This window comes from Buteo buteo, chromosome 2, assembly GCF_964188355.1.
Source record: "Buteo buteo chromosome 2, bButBut1.hap1.1, whole genome shotgun sequence".
Lineage (NCBI taxonomy): Eukaryota > Metazoa > Chordata > Aves > Accipitriformes > Accipitridae > Buteo > Buteo buteo.
In genome coordinates this window covers 41,743,617-41,760,704 of record NC_134172.1, presented here as the reverse complement: position 1 = coordinate 41,760,704, position 17,088 = coordinate 41,743,617, and the positions used below count along the sequence as shown (strand labels likewise).

Sequence of the window (17,088 nt, the reverse complement as noted above, 5' to 3'; positions counted from 1 at the left end):
AAAGATGGGTGGGGTATTTAAGTTGGGTATCTGGAGGTTATGCAGCTGCCTGCATCAACAAAAGCTTGCCACCGGTCACCATATCATGGCTGTTCTTCTGTCCACTACTGGTGATCACCAAAAATGAGTGAAAAAGTAGATACAGCGAGTCTAATCATCTATCCTTACAGAGCCATACAAATTTATCCTGTTATTGAAACCAATAGGATTTTTAAAAACACCTTCCACCAAAGACTGGATTATCAATACCTCTCATAAGTATCCACTAAAAAAAGTTAAAATTCCATTTATTTGAAAACTTTGATGTTGGTAGCAATAGAAGTAGCTAATTACCATTCCATAGGATATTTCATATCTGATTGCTTGCTCTAGCTGGAAAAACAACAACTTTCTAACTTTGAGCCCATCACATAGGCCACTAACAGAATGCATTGGACATCAGCATGTAACACCACACTCAGACTTGAACTCTGATGAGAAGTATCTAGAATGCCCCCAGAATCACAGCTCTGAGTCCTATAATTTGCTGTAATTATATGAAGCAACCCTCTCCTCATAATACAAATCAGTAAATCTAAGATGTGCGCAAATCTTTTAATACTCCAGCTCCAGTCACAGTAGCAGCTGTTCTGCCACAAGTACACCTGCCAGAAATAAACTAATAATCTAGAGAACCTCTGGCATCAATCACAGCCTCAATCTTCACAGAGGAAAATGCAAAACTGCTTACAGCAAAGAGTCAGTTGAGCTAGAAAAATTCACTACTAAGAATCCCACACTATAAATAAACATAATAATACAGAGGGTGTAACCTGCAAATAACCTAATAGAAATACAACTGTCTTGAGATGAGAAGAATGCAGAAATGAGCACACCTTGATAACAGTGAAAATGTGATTATCAGGATATAGAAATTCAACATTAAAAACCAAAAGATAATCTGCAGAAAGATCCCAAAGTCTTTCTGAAAGAGGTGGAACTAAATTGATGGGCAATATTAAATACAATAGAAAGAAAAAGGGGGAAGAGAGTTTTTTTAATCTTGATATAGGTATACTCAGGGGAAAAAAAAAGTAATTAAGTGTAGCACTTAAGACAGCAATGAGGAAAGCATTCTTTTTCAATCAAAGCATGGTTCATTTAATCGCAATCAGTGTATTCATGTCAAGCAAATGAATGACTAATGGCTAAAAGACCTTACCAGCATTGCTGGAAACTACCAATTGTTACTTGGCCAAATGCAAAACACCTGCTAGTTTCAAGTGAGACAGTTTGTAGAGAAAGGTATTACTTTTGGTTAGAATAGCTGGTGCTTAGCTGAAAAAAACCAAACCAAAACAAAACCAACAACCCCCCCAAGCCCCCAGAAGTTGAGTTCAATGAAATAATTTCATCTAATGTTTAGAAAGAGCTGTTTGCAAGGATGCAGATGAGACTGTTAGCTGCTGTTGAGTGGAGAAGTGTGCCCAATTAGTGCCTGTAAAACAGTGAGAGGCCTGTAGGAAGTGGATGTGAGTTTACAATATCACATAACTGGTATTTCTACTGGGTATGTGATTTTTAGTATCAAGTACTTCTTTCTTTTTCTTTTTTTTTTTTTTTTCTTTTTTTTCCCCCAGGCCTGTGGGATCTTTTGTTTGGGTTTGGGAGGGTTGTTTGGGGCCTGGTAGGATGGGTTAGTAGGTGTTTAGTAGGCTCAGCAAGCAGACAGAAAGAAGCAAAAAGATGTAAAGAGAGAACAAAATTGTGTTGCTCTGGTTTTGTGTGACACTAACCAAGTAAGAGGTTCCATTTGCTCATAACTTTTCATTCTGAATCCTAAAGAAATTGTGATTCTTTTTGACGTGATCTCACGTCTCGTCACATCACACTGCATAAGAAGCTGTGTTTGCAGGGCAACTTATTTGCTTACAGGAAATGCAACCCCCACTTTATCAGGATGTACTGACGAAGTAAAAGGATGAGTTAAATTATATTTATTTCCACTACTGTAAAAATTACATAGATGAGGCCAGCTATTCTGAGCTGGAGAAACAAAAAATACATTATCTTCCAAGGAGTGGGAAAGGATAAATGCATACATACCACAGACCACGGTTTCTCTCATGATCTATGAGAATTTTTCAAGTTTGAAATCAGCTTGCCACACCACATCCAAGCTGTAATGAATAAAATCAAGTAGGCAGGAGTAGCTGTTAGGAAAGAAAAAAATGTAGTAGCTACAAAATGCTAATTTCTCAGATACAAGAATACCATTCATTCTACTGTTAATAAGATATCGCCTAGCTGGTTTTTTTCCTTCTCCCATCATAAAGCGGTGTTTAATCAAAGTTCAGCATTCCATGCTCAAATGCATAGATATTAGCATATAGTAATCAGTTACAGTTGTTATAAGAATGACATAATCAAAGAAAACGCTTGTGGGGTGGTAGTGAGGCGGACGGCAGGCTGAAGTCCTCGCGGCCAGGCAGCGAGCCTAACCACAGCCGCGCGTCTCCTACGCTTCACGGCCTGGCCACACATAAACCTCACCGGGCGGCAGTTGCCGTCACCCTATCGATGGGATTTTGAAACAGCTTCTCTCGTAAAATAAGTGTTTGAGAACAGGCTTAACTCCGCAGCTTTTACAGTGTTTTCGTTTCACGCTACAAGGGCAGGAGTTAGGAGCGTTCCGCAAGAAGCATGGTCCAGGAAGAGCGGGAACGGCTCACCTTGCTGCGGCTGCAACGAGCAATTGCTGCCAAGTGAAATACCTAAGATTAATGATTTTTACCGCCTGGTTTTGCTGTTCCATAAACAGCTCAGCTCTTCTGCCTCCCCGCCGGCAGCTGAGGGGACGCAGGCCAACGCAAGACCCGGGGCGAGGGTCGGGCCGCGGCGGGGCCCACCCGGCCTCGGCCACAGACCCGGGGTGGGGGCGGGGGGGAGGGCACCGCGCGCGGCCCCAACCGCCTCCAGAGCCCGAGACCGGCCCAGCGCTGGAAGGTGCCGCCCCCGGGGGCGGGGCCAGCTTGGGCCGGGCTGGAGCGCCGGGGGGCGGAGCCTCCGGTGCGGCTCGGAGGGGCGGGGCCAGCCGCGAGGCCCCGGATGAGCGCGGCGCCCGCGCTGTGACGCCCGGGGCCGGACCCACCAATGCGAGGGCGCGGCGGTGGTTTTTGAACGGCGGGGAGCGGCGCTAACGGCCTGGTCGCGCGCGGGGACGCCCTGCCGCCTCCCGTGAAGGCCCAGCGCGCGGGCAGCGGTTGCCGCCGCCGCCGTCGTCGTCAGGCGTAGCCGGGGCTCTGCGGCGGGGGCCAGGCGGGAGCCCGGCTGCGGCCGCTGGTGGTGGGCTAACGGCCGCTGAGGCTTGGGCGGCCGCGGCCGTGCGTGGGAGGTGCCCGGCGGCGTATACGCCCTTCTGAGGAGGTACGGCGGGTCGGTGGGTGGATGGATGTCCTGAAGGCCTTCCTTCAGCGTTAGGGTAGCTGGGGGCCCGCTTCCGATGCCTCGGGGACACCCCACACCCCCCCACTACCCGCCGCGATGCGAGTGTTTAGAGGCCTCGGCCTAGTCTTCGCCCCGGACGCCGTGGGTTTTGCAGTTCAGATAATCGGCAACAGTGACAGTAGCTGTACTGCAAAAATTGTTTGGGAAATGGCCGCAGCTGTGTGGCTTTTCGTATTTGTGGGTCTCTCCTACGTGCGTATATGCAAGTTAAAAATACCATGAGCTTTACTCTTGTTTCTCTGTTCCTTTTCTTTCGGCGTTGGGGAGCGTTGTGCAACGCCAGCTTACTGAGTTCTTCACCCTTTGTATTTCTAAAGGTAGAAAATGGCCGAGTACTTGAAAAAATCCTTCAAAGACAGTCTGGACAGCATAAAAGAACGAATGAAAGAGAAAAGAAATCAGAAATGGACAAAGATGGGTAAAAATAGCCATATAGCCACTGTAAGGTGCAAAATAGCAAGTAAGTTGCTTAAATATCTTAATAGTTTTCAGAATTTATTTTTTTTTTAAACTGAGTTGAAGTACTCACTGTTCTGTTGCAGCCAACAGTTCCAAGCAAATGAAGAGCCTCCAAGCGAACAACAGAGACCTAGTTCAGGCTTTGCAAGAAGAAAAGCTCAAACTGAGGGATGCCCAGGCTACCATTCTTCATTTGAGGAAAGAGTATCACGATCTGAAGGTTCAGATGTTTGACTTGCAAAGGTTCAAGCAAGCACAAGGACTTATTGAGGTATTTTTAGTAATAACTTTATGATTTAGTGAAGCTGAACACCAGCATCTGCACCAATCCACTGATGTATTTATGATCTTAAATGTTTTATAAAAAATTAACTCGACATACAGAGCAAGGTTTTTCATATTTTCACCTAATCTGGCAATTAACTAATTTTTTTTTTCTGGCTACTCTTTCTTCTTTAATTAAAATTTGTCTTCTGTGATTTTATTATTTTTTTTTAAGCACAGTTGAAGGTACCTGACACAGGTACCTTCAGGATTTAGTCATCTCATAATACTGATAAGAAGTTATTACATTGGTAGTTGATATTTGAGTATGACAATAACAGTGTTACTTTACTTCTTTTGTCCATTAGAATCGACTGTCAGCCTTGAATGAGATAATTTCAAGAGTTTCTCAGAATTTACTAAACTCAATTGATCTCCTTGGCCCAGCAGAGAATTTGTGTTCCATAAGTGTAGTAAGTACCTTTTTCTCTTGAGGGGCAGGATTCCTGTTAATTATTTTCCCTTACTCCTTCCAGCATAGATGCACATAGCTTTTGAGATTTGAGCCTTAGTTGGGAGGTATGACTTGTCCCACAGTTCCCAGTATGGCATGGGAAACCAGGACAGGCCCACATGTGTGTAGCAGGTTGTCAGTGGGACTGAGGCTCTGCTATGAGGTGGTAGGGGCACCCTGATTTTCTATGGTTTTGTGTCTTGTTCCCTGTACCATCCTCACAGTTCCTTCCCCTGTCTACTATCTGTATGATTGGGCTGGTGATGAATGTGCTGACTTGCAGGAGCTGAGTATGTGATATCCCACAGCACTTTGTGTTAGCCAGCCAGAAGGAAAAAGTCAAGGGCCTCTTTGGCCCTTTTGTGGGTAACTTGGCTGTTGTCTAAAATTTGTATATGATGCAAGCTTGTTTCAGCTTTTTAGTTACCGTAAGATTTATTTTGTTGACAGAATCAGAGAGTGCTTTCTTCAGTTCCTGAAAATAGTTCCAGTGCTGTAGGACAAATACATTCAGTGTAAGTATCTTTTATTAATACCTACTTATATTTGAAAATTCTGTTGCAGTAAGCTGAATTTTCTGCCTGGAAAAAGGGAAGAAATCCAAATGCAATGAAGTAGCTCATTGTCATAAAATAGATTGCTGTTGAGTAAATACCACCTTTGGTATTTTTTCTAGAGGACCTCTGCAGTGTGCTGATGAAGATGATCGAGTACTTCCAAGTGGAATGGAGGCTGATAGTGATAGAAATGGGCTGGCTCATTCTGTGTCAGAGACCTGTGAGAAATCAGAGAATGCCATTTCCTTAATCAAAATAGTTCCAACCAAAGGTAAATAAATCTTAAGTATCAGTCATTGCTTTATTCTGAATCGGGGAAAAAAATGTGTGAGTATAAGTTTTGAATGTAATTACTGCTTTTGAAGTAACTGTCAAGTAATTTCCCACTTACTGTCAGAAAGATGAGATACTAATATTGGCAACTGGTAAACTTTTGAAGGAAGATGCCTAGCAAAAGGGGGAGGAATGTGAAAATGCTTTGTCTTCTATGTACCTGCAATCTAGTTTCATTATCTACCAAACAGTTCAACAGAGTAAAGTCATCTTTAGTCATGCATTCATTTATGAAATCAACAATTGTTAACAAAGCAAAATACTCAGAAAAATAAATGACCTGTAGATAACCTTTCCAAACAGAACAGTTTAGAAGAAAATCCTAATGTAGTAGACTTAACTGCTTTCTGTCTGGAAGGTGTATTAAACAGAGCTTATCTTGATTGCCAAATACTGGTTTAAATCTGTGAAGACAATTCTAAGAACAGTCTTAATTTTTGACAGGTTCAGAATTTGCACAAAACCTTAACAGGTCGTTACTATTTAGCTTTAATATGACTTTTTTTCTTCAATTATAAGGGCGAACATCTGATTTTCATCTGGACACCATAAGGTCAGAGCTAGAAAATGTTTCTTCAGGTGGAAAGGATGGATTTGGTGATGTGTTACCAAAAAGTGTGTCCACCAGGCGTCGCTATTCAAAGATGAGAAATCACGAAGACCTTCGCATTGGTGTCTTGAACTGTTCAGAAGCACCTGATTCAACAAAAGAGCTTTCTAAACAGGATGAAATTAGGCTTGAAGAAAGTCTAGAAAAGTATACTGTAGAAAACATAAATTCAGCTATTTCTCAGTTGAATGAAAACAAGGTAGGCTCAGAGCTGGTGTTGAGGCAGATAGATTCTGAAACTGCGCAGTTCAACTTAAACAATAATTCTGGTCTTAAACAACGTGTGTGTAAAAGCAGAGAAGACTCTCAAGTAAGGAAAGAGAAGCATCAGAAGAGAAAAACGGAATGGCCTAAAAATACTTCCAGACAAAGACCAAAAAAAAGACAGAGTGAAGTGCCTTCCAAAGAAAAGTCTGATTTCTTGGGTGGTTCCAGTGATGCTTATGACTTTCACTTTGAAGAGTGTGTCCATGTTACACCTTTTCGACAAAATAAGGTGAATGACACAGATACCGGTGTGGATGACAAAGAAGACTTATCCCAAACTAATACCATAGAGTCGAGTGATATTGAAGAAGGTTCAGATGATAGCCTCTATGAGCCTTACAAGACTAAATCGAAAAAAAGGAGAAGTTCAGTGGAGAAGAAAGATACATTGCCAGTCTATGCAAGGCCAAGGTCTAAAAGATGTTTGGCACAGCGTGAGCAGAGACTCCATAATGAAAAAGAGACTGAAAGCAATAAGTCAAGGGACAAGTCTATTAGTAAGTGTAGAAAGTGTTCTGTAATTGGTTTTGTTTCCTTGAGAGATAACATTGTTTAAGGGATTTAGGCTTTTATTTTAGGTTTTTAACAAATACAAACAGAATATTATAAAAATCATTAGATTTGTTCTGTCTGCCCTTTTTTTATCCCTCAGCAGAAATTGGAATTCAAGATATGCTTTGTTTAAAAAATTGGTCAACAGTGAATTAATACTGTATTTTAGATGTGTTTAATGATGTATTAAAGCTGAGGAAAAAAAGAGTATAAATTGAGACAGAAGTGGAATAACAAATCACACTTTGCCTGGCACTACTTAATTTATTTTTCAAAATTAAAATCCTGAATATTTGTTGATCCTCTTATGTATTCTTAAGTGGAGAGATGAAGATAATAGTTATAGCTGAAAGTTACTTCATGTCTAGGATGTTCATTGACATTCTCTTTTAAGCTAGCTTGCCTGAATGGTCTTAAGTGTGCCTAATTTCTTCCCAGGGCAGCCTTCTGAGCCATCTCGTGGTCATCTTTGTGATGTTACCAATACCACTCCATTGCTCCCCAGCACTGACAATGCAGCTATTGCCCCAGGAGGTGAAGGACCACGATCTCCAAAACGCAAGCGAAGCTGTACTCTTACTGTGAGCTATAAAGAACCAAGTATTGCAGGGTAGGTGTCTTATTTCCAGTTTGATATAAAGTTCATGATGTTCCATCAAATGGAGGACTTGAGGGGATTATTTAAATATTGGAAATAAGTTCTTACCAAAACATTCAAAGAGAGGTCTGATGTTAATAATATGAAATAGTTCACATGAAATTGAACTTACTAGCTGTAAGTTAATGTTTTAAGTGATGTGGGGAACAAAACTCAATTTTGCCTATTTTTTTTGTTTGTCAGGAAACTCAGGAGAGGAGATCCATTTACAGACATAAATTTTCTGCATTCTCCAATTTTCAAGCAGAAAAAAGATGCTAAACAGTGTTCTCTTAAGAAAGAATCTCTGTCAAAATACAATGAGAAATTTGTTGGTTGTCGTTGATATGTCCAGTCATGATAGCAAAACTATGCTTGCTCCATGAAGAAAGGAAATCTTTCGTCCAGGAAATTATTGTTGCACAATATCTTACACAAATATACAATTATTTGTGTCTTAATATTGAGGATATAAAATTGAGGTGGTTTGGTTTTAATCTAGTGACTCATTGATAAAGAAGATAGAAGACTACTTTTATAACTACAGTGATTCCATTCAAATGCTTTTGAGAGGAAGTATCCGTACATCATGCATCTGTGAGTATATCAGAAATATCTGATGCAAAAGACAGTGAATGTAATTTCATGACTTACTTATACCCTGCTTGATCTCACAGTGGTTAGCAAAGGTAAACTTTAGGCATGTAAGATCAAATGTTTTTGTGTTTTGTTTTTTTTAATAGCTGTATATATTTTTAATAGCTGATCTTGTTTATGTAATAGTTGTAGTTTCATACTGAAGCTCATAATAAATGTCTTTATGTTCGGAAACAGCTCAGAGCTGGTGGGTGTTCTTTTTGTGCATTTTCCGTATTTGCTTCAAGGGTAGCAATGTCAGCACTAGGCATACTGTACTGGCATAAGCATTGTTTAGAAGCAAGATTGCCAGTTGTAATTTATGTAGCTGGAGCCCTCAAAAGTAGCAATTTAGGGTTGGTTGGTACTGCTATGAATGCAAGTTATAACCAACCAGATAGATAGGAACAAAGCAAATTTATCTGTGAAGGTTGGTGAACAGTGCTCTGCTTTGGTGGAGGGTAAAGTAAACTGCTATTATAGGACTTTGATAATTTTGGTTCTGGTTTGCCAAGTGCCTTTACCAGAGGAAGATCTGCCACATCTGAACTGGTACCATTTGGTACCACAATAGGCAGTATGCTAAGAACAACACTTATAAACTGTCCAGCAAAATTTTGAGGTTGCAGAGCTCTCAAACTACATATTCTTTGCTGAAGAAGTATTAATAGATACATGAATACAAAGAGGAAAGCTACATTCAAAATAAATAATGGGAAAGTACAAAAATACAGGTTCTTCATTTGTCTTGCAAGATTGCCTGTCTCACCAGTCCCACTTCAACAGGTGTAAGATCTCTCCCTTTCTATAATAAAAATGTATATACGGTTTTACTGGTAACTTCTTACATAAGTCTCTCAACAGTAATAATAGTTGCAGCTATTGAGTGTTTGAAAATATTTGTTCACAACAGCCTTTGGATGTTGGAACTGAAACTTAAACTTCCATTTGTATCCTAAAATTCTAGCTCTGGGTCTTACCATCTTCATTCTGAAACTCTTTGGTACTATAGGAACTTAAGCAGAATGATTTAACTTCAGGTGTTCTCTTCTTTCAGCAAACAAATCTAACAGCTGTTTATCAGGGACAGAAAGAACAATGTGATAGAGCAGCCCAAGGTGCAGGTGTGGTGGGTCTGGGGCTTTTCTGAATAAGAAATTTGAAGAATTACTGCAGGAAGAACGGTAGTCTAGCTCACCTAATCTCAACTGATATTCCTTGAAGCGTCAAGGAAAACAGCTCAGCCTCTTTTGACTACTATTTGCTACTCTCCAAACAGTACGCTTTTACATGATGTGGCACGGGACTAAATCTTAGTGGATGGAGTGGGGGGAGAATCTCTTCATACTCTCTAATTATCTGTCAGGTATTGGACAGGTGCAAGGTTTATGGTACACAAAGTAAGTGTATCATCTGAGTAACATCATGGTGAGAGTAGGTAAGTACAAGCTCAACATGGACTGTAGTTTGCTCCCATATATATTGTGTGTTATGAATAAAGGACTTCAGTAGACACAAATGAGAAAACAGCATAAGCATGCTTTAAGGTGAAAAATCGAAACTTTTGAACAGCTAAGTCAAAGACTTGTTTAAGATGTCGAGGAGACAGGAGTAACAGCACTGTAGCTCAGTAGTTGGTATGGAGCTGGGAATGCTACTTGGAATGGTCACAGCTTTCTATACTGAATTCTCAGCTCAGCTTAGTACACTGTGCTCCCAGTGAACCTGGGAGGCTTTTTTGCATATTTTCTAGTGTACCTGGAAGATGCACTTTACTGCACTCTTGTAAGTTCACTATGCTCAGTTGCAAAATTGCTTCAGTGTGTGTATTTGTAGTGCAAGAATTAATTAATCAAAAAAGAGACCAAAATAAGTAGGGTTTTGTACATATATAATTTAAAACTAATCTGTACCAGTACAATATATTAATTTTACAAATGTAAAGTTCATCAGCTGTTAAAGCATTTGCAAAACCACATATCCTACTGTAACTTTATTGCACAGTATCTATGAAAATATTAATTCTTAAATTAGAAAACAAATGTTTCAATATAGAAGAGACAATCTGATTGAAAGACGATAAGAAAATCTACTCTGAAAATAACAAAATTTCACAGGATACCAAGCTTAACAGGTGCATCTGTAGTCCCAATCTACAAAACGGGATTATAGCATCCAGTACTGGCTATTTAAAAAAAAAATAAAAAAAAATACTCACTGTACCTTTGTTATAGATCCAAACGTAGGTCAGACTAATCTCATACAAAACACTATGCCAAGTCTAGTGTTAACATTTTGAATACTTTGTGTACCACATTTACTACTTCCAGGTAGCTCCGGACATCTACTTGCTGAATCAACTTGTGATTTAACATTGCACAGGCATTTTGCAGGAATATAGTCTTTGACACAGCACAGGATTGGGGTTTTTTTCAGTCTTACAACTACTGAATTTTACCAGTGTAACATCTGTAAATATAAAACACCAAGAATGAAAGTTAAATCTGTTTTTCACAAAAGCAATTATAATTTACAGGTACAAACTCTAATTAGAAAATGTCAAGTGATAACTTTTTGGCCTGCACTGATCTCATTAGGAAGTTAGGTGTACCTCTTAAATGTAGTGTAAGCAGCAAAATATATATATTTTATATATATAAGTGCTCAATTTGAAGATATACTAACACAAATTTTAAAATGTTAATATGTTCCTGGGTCTAAATAATCACAGTTAATAAGCATTTACAATAAAGCTTGGTAGAAAATCCAGTTTACCACAGAACCAAGTGTACAAGCTAGAAGCTGTCATATGTTGAATTCTTTTGTGTACGATAGTCTTATCTCTGCTAAATAATCTAAATAATTTCTCAGTGAAGAGTAGTAAATAGGGTGGATCATGAAGTGCATCAAAACCTTAACTCTACTAAGCCAATTGAAATTGTCTAGTATATGCGAACGAGATTCTCTGGAGTTATTTTGGGTACTTATGTCCTGCATAAGCCAAGTCACTATGACATTACACATCTAGCCAGATTTATTTTTTTTTTAATAGTGGTTATGAGATTACAATTTGCAGGTAAAATATTTATCAAAACCCAAAATGAATAGAAAAACTTGCATCTATCAAATATTACAGGCAGTTGTTTTTCAGAACTGGCTGTTCTCTCACAGCTTCTCAACCAGCTGAGTGTTTCTTTTAAAAAATAACATCTTATAAAAAGATTCTACAAAGAAACAAGTGTTTCAGACACCCCCCCCAACTGTTGTTTTCCCTTACTATTTTCTTTTTTACTGGAAAAAAAATAATAAAACTTTATCAAATAGGTACTGCATTAGGTAAGCTATAACATCTGTTGTCTGGGAATTTTCTTCATATTCCCAAACATGTGCAATTTCCCACATGTTTTGTGGGGTTTCTGAGGCTGTAGCTGATAAACTTAGTATGAACATATGGTAATGGGCACACAAAAGAAATTTTCCATAATTAAATACATTATAAAGCATTTTAATAAAATAATTTTTGTAACTTCAGTATAATACATGTTTGCAAAACTAAAAGGGTTTTTAAAAGTGCTAAGTATTAAACAGAAGTTTCTTGAAACCTTGAAGTCCCACAACTCAGGTGATACATAACGGCTTCCCCTGCCCATGAAGTAGGCACACTATTTGGTTGTAAAAAAGACAGTGTCACTTGTCAATTAATCCAGCTTCTTTAATTTTTGTGTAGAAGAATTTCTCCAGTATATTGGCACATTTGTAGTATTCACTCTCAGGGGGGTTGTACTCTCTGCAATTTGTAAAGACTCGCTGCAAGTCTGCCATGAATAATTTCTTAGACACGTAGTACCTATTCTTGAGTCGCTCACTCATTGTTTTGAGATCTGTACAGAAGAAAAATAGATTAACAGCATTTGATTTAAATACATTTTGTATGCAATATCCCTTTAGACTGATTTGCCATTTAACATGAACTGGCAAAGCTAGGATTTGGAATTCCTAATTGCCTTCATCTAAGGCGCAGTCCCTTTTTTAGCTTCAACAGCAACTGAGCCCCTGGAACTAAGCAATATTTCACTGTAAGAATGACTTTGTGTAGAGTTTATTTTTTCTTCTTTAAAAGATTAAAGCATCATTGTTTTGTTTTGTCATCCTTCTCTGAGTTTTCAGTGGGTATTAGGTGTCCCTAACTCTCCTCTAACTGTTCTGTGAGGCAAAGCTGCTGTCAGCTCTGCTGGAGGAGGCCTTAGGAGTATATAAGCAAGGAGTGCAAACATCAAAAAACATGTACATTAACCTAAAATCCTCACTTCTTTGTGAACACAGCAGAAACGAGACATCTGTCTATACCACATGCAGTACATGCAGCTTTGAAAAAAAAATTTTGTTCCACGCTCTACTTATATTTTAATAATATCTTCAAAGTTCAGTTATATGTATCCCTTTTTAAGAGTCATGTGAGAACAGATCTCTCCTGCTTTCAATGCATCATACAAAACCTTTACTTATAAAACATTCTTTAAGAAATGCTTTCCTTTATACTAAAATCAGTCATCCATTAAATAATGTAAATCATCCGTGTTCTCCACACAGTCACTGTCCCAGTAATTCTTACCAGGCATTTGAAAACTTTGTCTACATTACAAGTGTTCTAGGAGTGAGTACAAGAATAGAAGTAGTGGGAGGTGTGCTGGATGCCTTGGCTTTTCTCACCTGAGATGCTCTAACAACTATTTTTTTAGCAATGCTTGAACCAGGCTTCAGCAGCACCTTTGTGAAACCGTAACAGAAACAAACAGCTGAAACAGAGAAGACTTACTGCCAACAAGTACTGCAAGGAAAGCAGAGACCAAAGACCTCCAATGCAAAGCAATTAAACCCTAAAACTTAAGATTTAAAAATACAGTCGTGGGTATTTTTGTTTTGGTTTGGGGTTTTTTTTTTTGTTTAGTTGGTTTGGTTTTTTTAAGGGAGATTTGACTTTAGTAAAATAGAGAAAAACCCTGTTCTCCTCTAACTACAGTGAGAGTTTGGCTCCATCTGTCACTCAGCCATAGAGCTTTTGTGTTGCAGATGAAAAGGAAATAAAACAAACAGTATTTCTTGAAAATAAGCAGGGGAAAGAGCACTTAAAACAGGGGAAGAAAGTGTTTAGACATGAGAACTGACGTTAGGACGTAGTCAAAAAAATCTACAGCCATACCTCTCAAATATTGTACAATTTAGTCTGTATGCAAATGTAATGACAAATGTATCTTGTATGTGATAGCATAAGAAAAGACAATGCTGTTTGTTTCTTTTTAATTGAAATTATGTCTGAGTGACTTTTGTACAGTATCATCACACTGACAGTGAGAGCAGAAAGAAAGCAGAAGTTGATCATGAATCAAAACATGGTTTAGTTGTGCTGGGTACCTTAGCTGAAAAAACAAAGCAACACTAAACCGAAGACCTCAGTTTAATCTTAAAACAAGAGCTGCTGCCCCTACCTCCAGTGTAATACATCTGAATAAGGAAAGTACAGACAACATTCCTACTTTGGGCTTGCCAACCCAGGCAGTAAGTTCTTTGTAACCACTCTTCAGATCAAACAGCCGTCTAGATCTAGCCTCTGCTCAGGAAAGCATACGGGGAAACCTCTGCCATGGGAGGGTGTCAACATTCTTTTTCTTCATTGCTAGAAAATACATTTGTGTCAGGGAAACAGGATGCCGGCTGCTGTTTTATAAAGTACACATGTATTTGCTATTTGGAAATGATGAGTTGAATATAAAAAAATCATTAAGCCAAATTGGTATACACAGGCTAGGAGCCTATGCAAAACAGCATGAACAAACACTTTCATTCTCTGAGAAACTGATTGATAGTAGCTTGCAATGAACTTGTATTTCATTCTCTAATAACATAAAAGGTACAGAAACTGTAATCAGAAAGATGAAGGTGAGTACTGCATAAACAATGAAGGAGGAGCAGGATTCTGTTTTAAATCTGCTGCAATACAAATCAAAATAAACACCTACTTAGAACAGCACTGAATCATCATTGAAATTATACAATGCAGCAGTCAAAAGCACAGAAAAATGTTACTAGCAGTTGTGTACTTCCCTTGGCAAGTAATCCTGCATGATTTAAAAATAAAAATAAATAAACAAACAAACCACCTCGGACAACTTTGGCAGATCTAAGATATAAAGATAGTTATCTTACAGTCAGTGGCATGAAGCATTTTCCTAAACTTAAATTGTAGCAAACTGCTAAGACTTAATAGGAAAACCCAGGTACTTTTGAAAAGGTTTTCTCTATGTGATGTGGAAAGCTTAAATCTGTTTTTCAAAGCAATTCAAATGCTCAGATGTTCCTGAAAGTTTGCCTTGAGATTTTTTAACATACCAGTAGGATCTGCAATGACCAGTTACCACACATAAGAACATATTTGTACAACTCACACAAACCTGCTCAGTCCAAAAGTTTCTAGCTGACTGCACCGTTAAAAAGCTTGATAGGGCTCTCTGGGGCATACTAAGATTTCGCTAGTATACACTATAGATGCTTCACAAAGGTCACAAAGCAGTAATAGATTTCAAATAACAGCATCATACTCTTGGCACTTCAGAGCTGCGAGCTATTCAGCTGCAAGTAATATATATCTTTTAACATAAAACAACCAGATTACAATTTATCTGCCATGTCTCCAGCTATCAAGATTTTTAAACTCTATACTTAAAAAATGTTAATGGCATTACCCATGGGAAACCTTATAACTTCATAATATCCAGGAGCTTCTGTTCTCTTCACAGGTTCCATGAAGGGCCAAGCGCTTTGATGGCTCTTTGGTAAAGAAAAAAGTAAGGTATCTAATATGGAAACTCTATATTGGAAATCATTTAAAAATCTTTACAGAAGGTAAACTATAACTAGCACTCACCTTCACCTGCTGCAGGATGGTTTTTAATGTGCTGTAAAGTTGATCCGGATCCTTGGGCTCCTTACTTGAAAGAAAATATGAATACCAAAAGATTAGCTTGAATCCCTTATCTTCATTCCTATGACATGCCTCTTACCTAAATGCAACTCCAAAGTTTCAAGCATTTTATGAAAGAAATAAAATTAAAACAAAACAAAACAAAACAACCCCCCCATCCCCCAACCCTACTCCCCCCCCCCAAAACCTCAAACCCACTTAAGAACTCATCCCTTACAGATTATTTATCTATTTTCCACTGGATAGAAGGAAATAGCAAATTACATTATTTAGAGACTTTACTCAAAGGAATCTCCAAACAGCTTCATCATTTTACTTTGTGCAGCACTTACTTACCCTCTTTCTTTTCCACTTGGTTTCCAGCCAGTCTCTCCTGTACACCAACAACATGAGAGATTACATGGGAACTACAGTAGGTCAAAACATTAACTGAGTTATTGCAACTCTAAAAAGATAAGCCATTTCAGCACTGCTGCAGTAAAATGGGTTTGTTTTCATAAAAGCTACTCCTACTAACACACACAACCATCTAGCCTACAGACCCATTCGATTTCTGACATGCCTCTTCCTCCAGACTGCTGAAAAGATTCTAAAATATTCCTACATGAAACACACATTTTTTCAATAATTCAATCCATATTTTACCGCAACCTCTGTAAGGAATAATGATGTCAGTGTTATCCAATTTGATTCCCTAGGGACAGAGAATAAATTGCAGAAAAGCACAGTTGAAAAAAATCCCCCAAAAGATGATACTTAAATATTCTAATTCTGTTTTGCCCTCTAAGTCCATGTTTAGCACAGAACTCATCCTTGTACAGGAATGCAGTGTGTAACAGTGGTGCCAGAGGGAAACTGCTGACTACACTGCGATACAAATCAAAGAGGGATCATGTATAAATAAAATTACACACATACATAAAAGAAGATCAGCCTGGGATGCCTTGGGGAAGTCTCAAAGACAGCAGTTGTAATGGAAACACAACAATCTTCACAGAAATCAAATCAGCAGACAAAAACAATTACATTTTAATAAAAAAGAAATGCATAACTACATTAGTATTTCTAGTCTTAGACCTTTCTTGGGCTGTTCTGCTTCTGTTCTACATTAAAAGAGGTTGATACATACTAATGCCAGGAATGCTTTCTATAGGAATCTGCCGTACTCCATCTTTGAAGCAAGAAAGGCCAGGATAAACTTTTCGTATCTGAGCTTGCTTCCTTTCTATGAGCTTTTTAATGATCTGTAATAAAGCAGGAGAGAAAAAAAAATTTGCTGAAAGTAACCCAGAGGATTAATGCAGAACTGTGATGAACAGAAACACTCTTGCTTCCTAATCATACGGTCCTTATAGATCCCCTGAAGTTGCTAAGAGGGGTGAGCTACCTGGCCAAACACTGATTCTGCAGATGAGGCTACCAAGTCTCTCAGCTGCCCATTTAGGCACAAATCTGGAAGAAAAGGAGTCATTGCTTGCTGTATTGATCACAAGCTGCACAGCTCCTGGGACGGTGGCAGCAGAGGTAGGGAAGGAAATTTCCTGGAAGCAGGTTTTGGAACTGGCTCTAATTCTAATAGCTGTGCTTCTGAACTGCTTCAGCACAGCTGGTCAGAAATTTCAAGGCACATATTGTATGCACATATTTCAATGCATTTATACGTTCATATTCCAAAATTTTAGAAATAGCTGTTCACTTCAAAGTCTCCATATAACTGTAGGAGTGCTTAGATATCAGTCAGATATACTCTTATTGAAGATTTTTTTCTCAAGGAAGTCAGAATGATGCCACTCT

At 38.7% G+C, this 17,088-nt stretch overlaps 2 protein-coding genes across 9 annotated transcripts in view; one reads left to right on the top strand and one right to left on the bottom strand.

Moving 5' to 3' along the window:
- The first annotated feature begins 3,216 nt into the window (after window positions 1-3,216).
- On the top strand, window positions 3,217-8,505 carry SGO1 (shugoshin 1). The gene is made up of 9 exons (XM_075052134.1): window positions 3,217-3,405; window positions 3,804-3,946; window positions 4,029-4,216; window positions 4,578-4,682; window positions 5,174-5,238; window positions 5,400-5,551; window positions 6,133-6,987; window positions 7,481-7,652; window positions 7,884-8,505. Exons 2-9 carry the CDS (start codon window positions 3,811-3,813, stop codon window positions 8,023-8,025), a joined length of 1,815 nt encoding a protein of 604 aa, XP_074908235.1. The 5' UTR covers window positions 3,217-3,405; window positions 3,804-3,810; the 3' UTR covers window positions 8,026-8,505.
- A 1,684-nt stretch (window positions 8,506-10,189) lies between these two features.
- KAT2B (lysine acetyltransferase 2B) overlaps window positions 10,190-17,088 on the bottom strand; it is a 45,616-nt gene continuing 38,717 nt past the window's right edge. For 2 of the 8 annotated variants that reach the window (XM_075052058.1, XM_075052049.1), the window contains 5 exons: window positions 16,424-16,538; window positions 15,631-15,667; window positions 15,238-15,301; window positions 15,056-15,140; window positions 10,190-12,196 (listed from right to left, as the gene is read on the bottom strand). In XM_075052058.1, the coding sequence (XP_074908159.1) occupies window positions 12,003-12,196; window positions 15,056-15,140; window positions 15,238-15,301; window positions 15,631-15,667; window positions 16,424-16,538 (495 nt within the window). In that variant the 3' untranslated portion in view covers window positions 10,190-12,002. Of the gene's footprint in view, window positions 12,197-15,055; window positions 15,167-15,237; window positions 15,302-15,630; window positions 15,702-16,423; window positions 16,539-17,088 lie in introns of those variants that run through there. The other 6 variants (XM_075052066.1, XR_012653695.1, XM_075052077.1 and 3 more) reach the window with 6 other exon arrangements.